This window comes from Oncorhynchus mykiss, chromosome 17 (assembly GCF_013265735.2).
Source record: "Oncorhynchus mykiss isolate Arlee chromosome 17, USDA_OmykA_1.1, whole genome shotgun sequence".
Classification (NCBI taxonomy): Eukaryota; Metazoa; Chordata; class Actinopteri; order Salmoniformes; family Salmonidae; genus Oncorhynchus; species Oncorhynchus mykiss.
Genome location: NC_048581.1, coordinates 30076986 through 30091590, shown reverse-complemented (window position 1 = coordinate 30091590; position 14605 = coordinate 30076986). Strand labels below are relative to the sequence as shown.

Sequence of the window (14605 nt, the reverse complement as noted above, 5' to 3'; positions counted from 1 at the left end):
CATAGCAATGGTTATCAACTGTACCACAGAAATGGAAAGAAAATCACAGAAAATAGATGTGGTGGCAGCTGCAGAGAAGTATTTGACTTTAGAATATATATATATATATATATATATATATATATATATATATATTCTAAAGTCAAATACAAATAAAAAATAAATGTTATATATATATATATATTCTAAAGTCAAATACAAATAAAAAATAAATGTTATATATATATATATATATATATATATATATATATAACATTTATTTTTTACTTCAGAAGAGTTACAGGGTGTGTTGAGTGGTGGTGTTCCGTCCTCCCAGGCTGTTGGCATGGTGCAGGAGTTGATAGGGTCAAGGTAGTGGAATGTAGTCTTGGGGTTTTAATGAGTCTAGGATTAGTTTGAAGGATGTTTTTTTAATTTATTTTTTTACAAAGTATCATGTATTTATATTATAGTCCAGTTGGAGGCGGTAATGCAGCATATCGGAAGCCACCCGCCGTTACACTCAGAAGAAGAAGAAGAAGATGGTGGTGTATCTTGGCAAATGAGAAAATGCTCACTGACAGGGATGTAAACGAATGTGTGCAAAACATTTTAGAGAAATTAGCTTTTTGTGCGTATGGAACATTTCTTGGATATTTTGTTTCAGCTCAAACATGGGACTAACACTGTTACGTTTATGTTTTTGTTGAATGTTTTAAGCGTTATTGGACTGTTTTGAATCGTGTATTTCGCTATTGTTGCGTGTCATGTGTATTAAAACGTTGTCGCTTGAGTCTACTTCCGGTGCATTTTTTCGGGTCTGTTTGGACGTGTGCTACTAGCAGAAAAATGGCCTCCGACAAGCAAAATGAAGGGAAAATTGTACCTATGGACGAGAATAAAGAAAATGCAGCGGAAGATGGAATAGGACTGGAGAGTATCCTTTCTAAAGCTATACAACTGACCCGGGACCAATATTTGATTTAGCGACACCAGTATGTTTTGGTGGAGGTGGGCTTCCATAACTAACGTTAGTTGGCTAACGTAATGTCGGAAGGTTAGCGCTGTGTCATTAGAAAAGCGGTTTACAGATGTCATTAGAATATTGCTAAAGTCATGTGTATTTAAGTAAATTAACATTGTCAACTTGCTACATCCATCACATAATTCAAATCCACTGCTAAAGTATAGCTACTGTGGCTTTTCTAATTCTTCACTGTGTATTTAGCTAGCTTTATGTTCCTGTGTGAATGTAGTAGACTGGCCCTTAACGCATACTTGCAGTTCTCCAGATCATCAAGGATTCCCAGCAACAACATGGTTTGCGACACGGGGATTATCAAAGATACAGGTGAGATGGAGGACTGGACTATGGCAGTGAATGGGTGTTTGACAACCACAGATCATACCTTATGGTTGGCTCATAGTTTCACACTAAAATTCACCCATGTCTTTCTCTCTGTCCTAGGGGATACTGCTCCCGGCGCTTGCGTCGTCTGCGCAAGACCCTGGGCTTCAAGTGCGGCAACAGGCACAAGTTCACTGGGAAGAAAGTGACTGTCGAGATGCTTTCTGACAACCGGTACTCTGACAACAGGTAATACCCGATCCCATTCTTACAACAGTATTAAAGTACAACTGGATTTACAATCCAAATACTTAATGCATGATACCTGCCAGCAACCATCATTCTGTTCTAGAACTACAATCAAAATACTCATCATTCATGGAGTGCCCAGAGAAGCAACAAAATAGCGGCCCGCACAAGTTGTCCCAAGTCCCTTGAATATAACAAATCCCATTCCCCTTTTAGGTATCTACTGCTGGTACTGATGGAGGCTGAGAGGGCGTGGAGCTATGCCATGCAGCTGAAGCAGGAGGCCAACACAGAGCCCCGCAAGCGCTTCCACCTGCTGTCCCGCCTGCGGAAGGCCGCCAAACATGGAGAGAGGCTGGAGAAGCTGTGTGAGAGCCCTCGTGTGGATGCCAAGACCAAACTGGAAGCACAGGTAGGCTAATGCCCTGACCTGGAGAGTCCGTGACTTTCCCTATTGTTTCACCTTCATTTATTTCAACATGGGGTTCAAATGCTGTTGAAGTGAAGTAACAATTTAACTGAAACTAATATTTGAAGACACATATTTATCAGTTGAGGAACCAACATTATGGCAGCTGGGTGTGTCCATGGCAGCTGGGCGTGTCCTGGAGGAAAGGGCACTTCATGGCCCTGTCTTTCTAACCCAGCCGGAAATAGCTGCTGATGACCTCTGAATTAATAATAATGAATGCAACTTGTCTGCAGGCCTACACCTCCTACCTGAGTGGCATGGTGCGCTTTGAGCTGCAGGAGTGGAAGGCTGCCACGGAGGCCTTCAACAAGTGCAAGTGAGTCTGACCCCACTCTACTACCGAAATGCCTAAAGTGTGGCCCCTTTTGATTGCTGAGCTTTTGATCTAGAGTATTACGATCATCATTTTACATGGGGCAAATGAGGCCTTAACAATGTAGGCTACTTTGTTTGTTGACAGATGTCAAGTTGTCTGATGTTAACGAGTGTAGGCGTATGCTTAACATATCCAAACGCATTCAGAATATAGCTGTATTCTTCGACCACCACCTTGCTACTTGTGAACTACAGAAAATTCCATGTAACTGTATTGTAACCTCCCTCAGGACAATCTATGAGAAGCTGGCCAGTGCCTTTACTGAGGAGCTGGCAGTGCTGTATCACCAGCGTGTGGAGGAGATCTCACCTAACATCCGCTACTGTGCTTACAACATCGGTAGGTGACACACACAGCCCGTCGCTCACATTGACAGTGGATTGCACTTTTCATAAGCATTCACACATGCACACCTCTCATATCGAGGAAATCGCACACCCTCGCACCGAACACGCACCCACACACAACCCGTTCCCGTTCAGTTGACTGGTAGTGAACAATCCTACTCCCTTCTGACCCCAGGTGACCAGAACGCCATGAATGAGCTGATGCAGATGAGGCTCAGTGCAGGAGGAGGAGGAGGCATGATGGCTGAGAAACTAGAGGTCAGTGTGTGTGGTCCCTCTCACTGTAAAACACATAGTAACAACTACTTTACTACTGGAGAGTATGGCCATAAATCTATGTTTTACTCTTTAGTGTAGAGAAAATCCCTTTGTTCCGTTGTCCATACTGTTATACCCCTTAGGCAATGTATCGGGTCTGTGTTCTATCTTTTTCAGTAGTAGGCTAGTGTGGATGTTGGAACAGACCTGTCTTATGTTGCATACTGTTGAATGGTTGTGGTATTGTTCCAGGCCCTGATCACACAGACGAGAGCCAAGCAGGCAGCCACCATGAGCGAGGTGGAGTGGCGAGGCCGAACGGTGCCCGTCAAGATCGACAAGGCCCGCATCTTCCTGCTGGGCCTGGGAGACAACGAGGCCGCCATCGCCCAGGTCAGTGACCTTACCAGGCGACTAGTCACGTTTTCACGGTACTGAGCCAAGCAGAACTTGACTGGGCTGGCCTGGGTTTCGCATCCTCCGCAGTTGCTTGAACTGTGAAAATAAAATGTCAGAGCCGGCACAGTACGGGTCAGGTCAGAATGTTGGTGTTAAAAGCAGGGCTCGACATTAACGCTCGTCCGGGACAACCAACAACAAAAAGTCGGACAAGCAGAATATAGATTTAAGTTGTCTGACTAGACAAATAAATAATTCACACATCAAAATATCGAACAATTACTCGGGTTAGAAGTAGGTCTTTCCCAATCTCTGCAGAGCGCATCGGAGTATAATTATTGCATTGACAGGCATGAGCAGTCTTTCAATCACCTGCGATTGCAAGCTCCGCTTTTGAGATCACCCTGTGCATGTTTGTTTGTTCCAGCAAACAGGGTTCGTACTGTCATCAGACGTGTACATTACCTGTGCCAGTGGGCCGTTGCCTGAGAGAGACATTGCAGCAGCAGCAGGTAGCCTTTTAATATAATGATCGACAACAGACTAACCAGATGTCCAGTTTAATACATATTGTATAGTCTGGCTAGTTGTCTTGGTAGTTAACTATTTAGCTATTAGCATGTGTTAGTGTCATGTCCCAAACCTTCCACCAGCGCCCTGGTGAGCGTTCATCAACTGCGTAGTTGTTGAGTGGCTGCGTTAATACACCAGTGCTGCATACACCGGTTGCAAAAGCCGTCTCTTTGGGAGCTGAGACATAAATCTGACCCTGTTGGAAAGCTGCGGTTTCTGCTCTATTCAATATTGGCCAGGTAATTCTGACATCTGTCCGAATGTGTATGCACCCTGAATAAACCAACTATCTTCTTTGAAAGTGTTTCTTTGCTTCTTACAACATGCATATCAGTCACCTATTTTGGCCTATGGTGGTACAGGCCTTTTATTTTTTTTATTTTTTTGGGGGGGGGGGGCCTGAGCTTTCAGACAAGTAAAGAATCTGTCCTAAGTGGCCAAAAAAAAAACTGTTCATGTCAAGTCCTGAAAAGGGTTTCGCTGTTTTGCTTGGACACCTCTGCTTCGTTATGGGCTAGTGGGATGAAGCTGCAGGGCCGGTAGTTAACTTATGAGCCGCGTGAACAAGGATGCCTTGTGAACTAATGGAACTAGAGAAACTGTTGGTGAACTAGGGGGCCAGTGAACAGGGGTTTAGTGCTGCAGCCTAGCCAGTGCTCGATTTCTATAGCGGTATCGAGCTGTTATCAACCAGACTGTAGGGAGAGGTTATCCTCAAGGCAGGTCAGGAGTCCAACGGTGGCTATCATCACATGTAGTTCACCTTGGGTCTCAGTAGGTGGCGTTCGCTCCACTACAGCTCTCTGACAGGTGTCTATTGTCAGACTCTTCTTACCTTCCCTGTTGGGCTTCCTGTAGGCCTACCTCTCCATCCCTGTGGCCACACCCGTCACACCCACCTGCACTAGGCTCTGGCATGCTGCCACTCGTGCTGTCAAACTGCATTCTCTGCATAGCAACCCACACACTCATATGGCTACACCCATCAGCCCTAGTCTCTATGGACAGACTAGCATCGGAGCTAAATAGTTATCAGTTTGGGAGTGGGACCATCATTTGTGTTAGATGTAGCAGAGCATTACATGTAATTGTGCTTACACTTTTGAAGTAAGGCTGAATTTGGTTGGTTACGTCTGCTATACCAATCACAACCCTCCTTTTACTTGTGTCGTTGCACATCCTGCAAATCACCAGTAGAACGTGATCATTTTGAATCCATTTTCACATTCACTCTGTTGGGTATGCTTACGAACTCTAAAAGAAGCAGAGTTCCCACTCTGGAACTCTGATATGCCTGTAGAGTACATTATGTTCAACAATTATATAGAAAATCAAAACATTTCAATATTCATGTTTATATATATTTCAATATTCATAAAAGTATGACCATTAAAATACTACTCTTATTACAGAGCAAGCCGTAAAGCTTCATTTGACACATTTTTGCTTTGTAGCTCACAAATGAAACTTTATGGAATCTTAAAAGGAGGCCTAGGTAAGGTCAATGTCCAATGGCAATTTTAATTATTTCAAATGTTATGCATTTTATATTTCACATTTGTGTCTGTCAACAATCATTCATCCATAGGACTTCTGTGGATTACATTTAGTAAAAATCCCCCAAATAATTTTTTTTTTTTTTTTTTTTTTTTTTTTTTTGTCGTCTGGGTTTCGTGTGGGATCCCTCAACCATTCCAACGGAACTGCCATTTAAGGCCATGCACAATCCCTAGGGGACATACTGAAGAGGGATGCACCATCCCTCCTTCTTTCTCTCCCTCTAAGCACAGAAGACACCAGACTGGTTCTCCCAGTCCTGTTAGGGGCTAGGCGTTGCCAGGGTGGTGGCACAAGTGAATGTCTCACCACAATACACCCTCCCCACATGCTGCATGGGTAGGAGTGAATGTTACTTCATAGTCTGCCCAAAACCAATTTGTGTTAAAGGGCAACTCTCATAAATGTTCAGCCTCATTTTCATTATCTCCAGCACAATACCATTGTTTACATATGTGAAAATGGTGCATTTCTACGTTTTGTCGAACAATATAGAATGTTAAGACGTTCTACCCAATGACTATCAAAAGTTTCATTTGAAAAACACAGATTTTCAAACACAGATTAGTGATGTGGGGAGCAAGAATATACCATCCCTCTGGCTAGAAACTTGTTGCAGGTTTTAAAAATGTATATATTTTTTCATCCTAACTTGTGATGTCACAAGATAGGTTTCCATCCAATTGGTGAGAGATTTTGATGCGGATATTCCAAAATCCACAAAACTGACTTCCAAAAATCAGTGCGTGATGACGTAGTGCACACAATGTACTAAAAGTTAATGTACCTAAAAAAAGACTTTTCAATGTGTTTCCAACGTGTTTTCAACTCGATAGTTTTGTCACAAACTGTTGCGTTAAATAGCAAATGTCCCTACTCTGGTCAGATACAGTGCGTAGGGCTGGGCGTTATCCAGATTTCCAAAGTCCTACTGTTTCTGTACCATACTGGGGTATACGGTCTTCACGCACATAAGGTTTTAAGTAGTTATACATTTTTTGCACACACAGCAATTTAGGCAACCGAGATCTTGATCATGGAAATGATTAAATGTCTCTGCTGTAACCAAGAAGCTTGATCTTGACTTCTAGCCACTAGATGTCAAGTTGGCAAACCAAATGCATAGCTGGAGCCCGCAGCTGGGTATCATTTATTTGGCACGTATTCAATATGTAGTTATTATTATAAGCAGTGGCGTAGCATGCACCCTCGAACATAAAAAAAACATTTAAACAATGTGGGTGCGTGCTAAGCCACTGTTTATAACGAAATCTAAGATGTGTCAAATTATATCCAGCTAAGGGCTCCGGCTATGCATTTGGTTTGCTTATTATTCTTTTTAAACGGTAAACAAATACCGCCAAAGCCTAACAGTGCGGGTAGGCTACTTAACATAATGCCGCTATTAAGAGCGAGGAATATCTTTTATTGTCAAACGGCAGTCAAGCATCGATCATCATGTCACCAGAATAAGACCCTCGATATTTATTGGAAAGGAGCATCAAGATCACCGTGCACTTTCACCACCCTGTGACGTTCATCAGAAATGATTTCATCTGTAGCCTAGCCTACTAAACTGCATTGTTTCCCGGAGTTGGAGTGGGAGGACGACTCCAATATGATTATAATGTCTATTTGTGCTTTAAGGAGTTTCCACCACCATTTCTCGAGTAATTCATCTTACCGACACACAGATTCCACCGTGTCGAATGAACGTCATCTTTCAGCATTTATAAAATTGTACTGTAACCATCGGTTTCCATCACAGCTGTTTTTTTTATTTTATATACATTATTTTACTCGCATTTCTGGATGGAAAGGTGCTTAATGATAAGCATTTTCTTTAGGATGTTTTTATATTTTTAACCACAGATCGTATAAATGTGCCGTTTAAGTATGTAGACACTGGTATGGTGCTGGAGATTATGAATTTGAGGTTTTAAAAAAAGGACAATTCTGCCACTTTTTTGAAAGTGGAACGCTCCCAAATTATTCCCCGCCATGTTTTAGCGCTTTAATGATTGCTTAAGTGTTTTTGTCAACTGGCGAATCCTCAGATTTACTTTGTCTCACAAGCATGTACACCAATTCGTCAGAGGATAAGATGCGGCAAAATAATTTAAGATTGGATGGATTTGTCAGCAGGGGAATATATAACAAACATATTTTATTAGCAATTCTTTATTTAATATGGCCACTGCTAGGACGTTCTAACTAGGACATACGAGTCATTGACGATACTGTAATATTTCTGACTCCCTCATCTTCTGAAATGACTGACATTTTTCATAAACAATATAAATCACAACACTTGGCTGCCTCCCAAACCTACAAGTTAGCCTACTGTAACGTACACAATAAGCCTGTGTTACATCTTGGTGTCATGAACAACCAGGCTTCTCTTTGACATCGGTCCTGAGCTACAGTAACTCTAGGAATGTACCTTTTACAGGAATGTCTACAGCAACCTGCTCTGCTGCGTACGTTTGTCTCTCCCAGTCACAGCCTTACCCAAGACCTACTTGAGCTTTTACGCTAATATTTACATTTGCATGATTTAATCTGACTCGTACTGTAAGCAAGGCTCCATTTCAGGCAAACATTTCAAGTATGACCACGTTTGTGAGTAAAATGCAGCCGTTGCTATTCTCATGGTATTTCGGCTGTTTTGTTTCATACTGTTTTTCATATTATCGCACAAATAAATACGAATCCCATAACCCAGCATCAGTGCCCACAGGCATAGGGAAGGTCTCTCTTGCTTATGCCTCGTGTCCTCTATCCTCATGTCCTTCTCAATACCCATTGGAGGAGAAGGTCAGGGGAGGTATCTATGGAATAATGAATTCATATTCTATGTCATATTCATACTGGATCACCATTTGTCGCCCACAGGCAGCCAATGAGGAGACCAAGGAACGTCTGTACGAGACCCTACTAGCCGAGTGCAGAGACACCATCCAGGCTGTGAGAGAGGAGCTGAAGACTGAAGCGGTAAGTATGACTGACTGACTGACACTGAAAAAGTTACAGACATGACAGTTAGGGTTACGAACGGACCGGGCTTCACGTTGATACTTGGCTTTACGGACCTGACGTAGTGAAGTTCATAGGATAAACAGTAACGTGAGTAGTAGTGACAAAGTCTGGTACAGTCCTTGACCCGATCTGTTTATGGGTAAATGCTCCCTGACTGTTCAACTCTGCAGAAGCAGCGAGAGAGATCTGATGAAGCCAGTGGCAAGGTGTCCAACCTTCAGTTCCTGCACAGGTAAGAGAGGTCATTCTGTCTGTCTGACATTTGTCAGAGGATGCAAGACGCATGGTGACCCCTATCTCCTCCCCGCATCCTCAGACGTATTGGAGGAGAAGGTCCGACGTCCCTCTCCTCAGACTGTCTTCTCCAATGCATTTTGATTAGATGAGAAATGCAAGCAAATATGAATTAAGAGCCTATCTGTACATGGAATCAGTCTTTGACCTGTGTCTGTGCCTCCCCCCCTCCATAGCTACCTGACCTACATCAAGCTGTGGACGGTGGTGAAGAGGAACGAGAGCATGGCCCACATGCTGCAGGCCAAGCTGAAGGAGCCACAGACGGATGAGAACAAACGGGGCCCTCGCCCCCAGGACCTCATCCGCCTGTACGACATCATCCTCCAGGTACAAACACACACCTGGGTCGTGTTCAGTAGCCATGAAACGGAAGACACCCGAGTAAAACAGGGCGATGCTACCTGAGGTTGTCCAATAAACTGTTTTTATTTTTCTGTTAAAACGTTTTGCTGTTGTGCGCACTAATGAATACACCTCTGATAACACAACACCATGTCACATTACATTGTCATCTCTGGCACATTCCCAATGTCTGTGTCCTTGTCGTCTCATAATGTTACAGTAATTGATAGTGAAACTGAATGGTTTGATATTTTCCTGCTTCATAACCACAAAACACCCAAACCACTCTATTTACTCAGCATACCCAGGATCAAGTCCAAAAACTATACCAAACAAAAATATAAACGCAACGTGTAAAGTGTTGGTTTCATGAGCTGAAATAAAAGATGCCAGAAATGTTCCACAGGCACGAAAAACGTATTTCTCTCAAGTTTTGAGAACAAGTTTGTTTACATCTCTGTTAATGAGCATTTCTCCTTTGCCAAGATAATCCATTCACCCAACAGGTGTGCAGATCAAGAAGCTGATTAAACAGCATGATCATTATACAGGTGCACCTTGTTCTGGGGACAATAAAAGCCACTCTGAAATGAGCAGTTTTGTCACGTGACACAATGCCACAGATGTCTCAGGTTTTGAGGGAGCGCACAATTGGCATACTGACTGCAGGAATGTCCACCAGAACTGTTGCCAGAGATTTGAATGTTCATTTCTCTACCATAAGCCGCATCCAACGTCACTTTAGAAAATGTGTCAGTATGGCCAATCGGCCTCACAACCACAGACCACGTGTAACCACGCCAGCCCAGGACTTCCACATCCGACGTCTTCACCTGCGGGATCGTCTGAGGGGGTGCCCGCCATTCAACCCTAATGTTAAGCCCGTAGAAATAGGATGTTTCTTTCTGACTCATTCTATTTCTATGGTTAAGCCTCTACCAGTGAGTCAGCTTATTCTTGTTGATGTTGCCTCATGACTGTTTCTACAGAGTCTGGCTGAGCTGTCCACCCTGCAGGGGCTGGAGGAAGATCACACTTTCCAGAAGGAGGTGGCCCTCAAAATGCTGGTCTACAAGGCCTACAGGTCAGAGCTCACACGACGGAGGACACACACTGCGTGCACACACACACACACACACTCCCACAGGTGTTTCTTCATAGCCTTGATGTATAAGCTAGTAAAGAAATGGCGCAAGCTTACATACATACATGCATGCATGCATGCACACACGCACAGTTGCTGGCATAACCCCTACTGTTCAAGTGTTTCTGAGCCGCCTCTGCCAGAACAGAAACATACACAGTCACTAACATCCCCCTCTCTCTCCCCCAGGTGTTTCTTCATAGCCCAGTCGTACGTGCTGGTGAAGAAGTGGAGCGAGGCTCTGGTCCTGTATGAGCGGGTCCTGAAGTACGCCAAGGAGGTCCAGTCCAAGGCTAAGAGCCTCAACAACAGCCTCAAGGTAACAGACACTGACCCCTGACCTATAACCGTTGACCCCCTGACTGTGGCCAGTATGTAAACTTACATTTTTAGCATGCAGGTAACTGCCAAAATAAAGGAAACGCCAACATAAAGTGTCTTTAATAATAGGGCGCTGGGCCACCACGAGTCACAACAGCTCCAATGCAATTATGCATGGCATCGATTCTGCAAGTGTCTGGATCTCTATTGGAAGGATGTGACACCGTTCTTCCATGAAATTCCATCATTTGGTGTTTTATTGATGGTGGTGGAAAAACTGTCTCAGGTGCCGCTCCAGAAACTCCCATACGTGTTCAACTGGGTTGAGATCTGGTGACGGCCATGACGCATGGTTTACATCGTTTTCGTGCTCATAGATCCATTCAGTAACCACTCGTGCCACTTGGATGGGGCCATTGTCATCCTATGGGGGGCATAGTCATGATAGCCAAAATAATGGCCTTCCCAGTATTTTTATACATGACCCTAAGAATAATTAACTCGGTACACCTGCTTTCAATATACTTAGTATCCCTCATTTATTCAAGTGTTTCCATTATTTTGGCAGGTACCTCTACTGTGGGACTGTCTAAAAGTGTCTTGGCCTAATGTATCTGTCTCCCTTGCCTAAAGGATCTGCCTGATGTGCAGGAGCTGATCACAGAGGTCAACGCTGAGAAATACTCGCTTCAGGCGGCGGCCATCTTAGGTGGGTACCTGGCTTGCAATGGCAGCCATTTTGTTTCTATAGGGTAATAACCTTACCTGGGTTAACCAACTTTGTATTTGACTTTTCTGCTTGACTTGTCATTGTTGTGACCTGACTGGTGTGCGTTTTATAAGATCTGAGGTCTCTGGTTTATTTTGCCTGTGTTATGAAGCTGAGGGTGTGTGTTTGTATTTTAGACACGGAGGATGCTCCTGAAGCACCCTCTCAGCAGAAGGTGAAAGACAACACGGTAAGAACGAACAAAGTTAGCCTCCCACATTAAAAACAAAGTCTCACAGCTAACCACCCCCAATGTGCTTAGCCCTAACTCTAACCTCTCGTGGAAAGATTCTGCATGTAATTACAGTGTTTGGGTTTTTCCTCACTGGTTATTTGAACAGATCACCATTTCACAGGTGTCTTTCGAGTTTCGGGAGGGGACATTCGGTCGTAACTTGCAAAGAGAGTGTGGAGCTCCTCGTTCCGCTCCTTGTTCTAGCTTTTATTGATCTCTTAACGTTGACCCAGATCTTTAATTGAGCAGCTCACCAATTAGTTCTGTGTTAACTCTGACTCCTCGGTACCTCCCAAGTTCCAGCCTTGGCATTTTCTAGACTACTTTCAGATAATGGTGGAGTAAATGAAAAGTGTAGTATGTTAGTTGTGCAGTAGTGAGAGGAAGTGGTGTTGGGAATAGGAGTGTGTCTACCACGGACCATGCCTTACGTGGGCCAGCCTGCGGGGAAAGAATACTCCCTGACCTGCCTCAGTCAATACAGGACAGAGCTGGAATGCTGCCGAGCAGACTGACACGGAAGAAGGACAATGTTTGGGTGATGGGTGACCGATATCAGGAGGCCTCTGCCAGACGTACTATATGTCATTGTGTAATCTCACTCTTAAATCTGTCATTGAAATGTCATGCTGCTGCTATCATGAGCAGTGTATGTCGACATGGCAGGTATTACGGTTGTTCACTACTGAACTTGGTGCTGGTTCATGAAAAATGACCTCTGCTTTGCATTGGAACCACAGCGTATGTTTTCTGCTAGCTGACAGACGAGCCAAATCTTATGACAGGTTCTAGTCATTTACATTTACCAGTCCCTGCTCTCCCTCTAATTTGTTTACCCCCCTCCCCCTCTTCCATCCAGCCTCTGTGTGAACGTCTGGATACCTTCCACCTGGACCCCACCCTGGTGGGGAAGCAGCCCAACCTGGTCCAGTTCCCCCCTGACTTCCAGCCCATCCCCTGTAAGCCCCTCTTCTTTGACCTGGCTCTCAACCACGTGGCCTTCCCACCCCTCGACGACAAGGTGGAGCAGAAGGGCAAGGGCGGCCTGACCGGCTACATCAAGGGCATCTTCGGCTTCGGCAGCTAAATCGAGTCCCAGGCTTCGGTGAGGCCTTCAGGTTGGAAGCAGCCATGGGCCCCCATGATATTGATAAACGGGCTGAGTGGGTTTCTAGAAAACTTTCTCCACCTGAACTGTGGAAATAATGTCTGTGTCTGGAAATGGTACCCTGTTCCCTTGTGTAGTAGACAACTTGATCAAAAGTAGTGCACTGCAAAGGGTATAGAGCGCCATTTTGAAAGCTACCAGTTTGAGACTTCCATGTTCTAGAGGTTTCCAGGCCTTGTGTTTGTTCCCTTCAACAACCCCCAACACACTTTACTTTTTTTTTTTTTACTCTTAAAAGCGCCTTCATGTACTCAGTCTCAATGTCAGTATACAGGAGGGAGGGAGAGGAAGTGTTGTATCAATCACTATCAAAAAGGACAAACTGTATAAATGCAGGCACACAGGGTAAATCCACGTCCAAGCCGTGATGTCTCATAACATGTTCATTTCTGATCGTGGTCATACTGTCTAAATTCTGTCACCTCTGTATTGCCTCAACTGTCTTATGACTGTAATATCTAGATTGTGAGACAAGTTCTCAATATAGAGAATAGTATATCCGCCTGTCTTGTCCTGCACGCCGTTGTGGCACCAATACATCTCTGCATGGTTGACAGTTGGCGACTAGACCTCAGGATTGAAATGGTCCTGTTAATTTCCTTATACAACAATGGGGTTCAGTGGCCAATAACTTTATATTCGGTCCAGGAAAGGACTCTATAACGTGTTTATATTCTCTAATGACATGACTTTTTAAAACATTTTATGTAAGTTCTGTGTGTGACAAAAGACCGAATTCCTTTGAGGTCAAAGGGGACTGCTTAGGATTCAGTTTGGCCTCACCCCCCGAAAGTCTAGGAGGCAGCGTTCATTAACTTCTGTCCAAAGCAACCCTAGTATGTCTAGAAATATTATTTTAGTACACACTACTTCATTGTATCAGTTGGCTCCTATTCCAACAGGTTTTAAATGGGAGGGAGCGGCACCCTTTTTGAGTGGCTAACACCTCTTCAGCTTTTCCAGTACCAAAGCCAGTTCTGTAATCAAGAGCCTTTAGCTATTCAATGGACCTCCTATTTGCATTTGCCTATGATGACAAACCGTGTTCTACAGGTTGTCAATTTACCTTCTGTCCTCTCTTCAATCTAACTCTTTGTTTTCTCTTTAATTCAGGGTTATATAAGTCTTATACTTTTTTATTTCAATTCATTTGTTTAGTTTCCCAATGTTGTCATGTATTAATAAACAGGATTTGGGTGTTGGAATGGTTTCACGCATCATCACCCAAGATGCCTGAAAAATGAATTCTCTAAACATGATTAGAAACTAAAGTGGAGTTACTGAAAGAGAAAATTGTGAAATGGATGATGAAATGGATCGTTTTCTGGCTTCTAATTAAAAAAACGAGACATTTGCGGCAAACATGACCAGAGTTTGTCCTTTTTTCACTCATGCCTAACTTCTCTTGAACGTTTCAAGATGTTATAACTTGTCTTTTTGTCATTTTCACTCACTTTTTAGTTTGTGACTGATACCTACTTTATACTGTAGCTTAGCTTCAATTGACAACCTCTATCACACAGACTTTATAAGGCTGCTGTTGTTATAATTAAGTAATACTGCACGAGGGGGTGTGTTTTATGGCCGATATACCACGGCTTAAGGCTGTTAGGCGCATCGCGGAGTGCCTGGATACAATTGGATACAAGCCGTGGTATATCGGCCATAAACCACAAACCCCCGAAGTGCCTTATTGCTATAAATTGGTTACCAACTTAATTAGAGCAGTAAA

General features: G+C 43.6%; 1 protein-coding gene across 1 annotated transcript; it reads left to right on the top strand.

Annotated features, from left to right (window-relative positions):
• Positions 1-318: 318 nt before the first annotated feature.
• LOC110493675 (signal recognition particle subunit SRP68) lies at positions 319-14240 on the top strand. The gene is made up of 16 exons (XM_021568074.2): positions 319-916; positions 1264-1330; positions 1448-1576; positions 1793-1988; positions 2282-2364; positions 2654-2763; positions 2947-3029; positions 3282-3422; positions 8454-8552; positions 8768-8829; positions 9068-9221; positions 10226-10320; positions 10570-10699; positions 11335-11410; positions 11608-11660; positions 12565-14240. Exons 1-16 carry the CDS (start codon positions 829-831, stop codon positions 12790-12792), a joined length of 1794 nt encoding a protein of 597 aa, XP_021423749.1. The 5' UTR covers positions 319-828; the 3' UTR covers positions 12793-14240.
• Positions 14241-14605: the final 365 nt, after the last annotated feature.

Coding starts and splice junctions, on each gene's coding strand:
- LOC110493675 (XM_021568074.2), top strand. CDS start 829: ATGGCCTCCGACAAGCAAAATGAAGGGAAAATTGTACCTATGGACGAG. Junction 2,764..2,946: donor CTACTGTGCTTACAACATCG/GTAGGTGACACA, acceptor TTCTGACCCCAG/GTGACCAGAACGCCATGAAT. Junction 10,321..10,569: donor CTGGTCTACAAGGCCTACAG/GTCAGAGCTCAC, acceptor TCTCTCCCCCAG/GTGTTTCTTCATAGCCCAGT.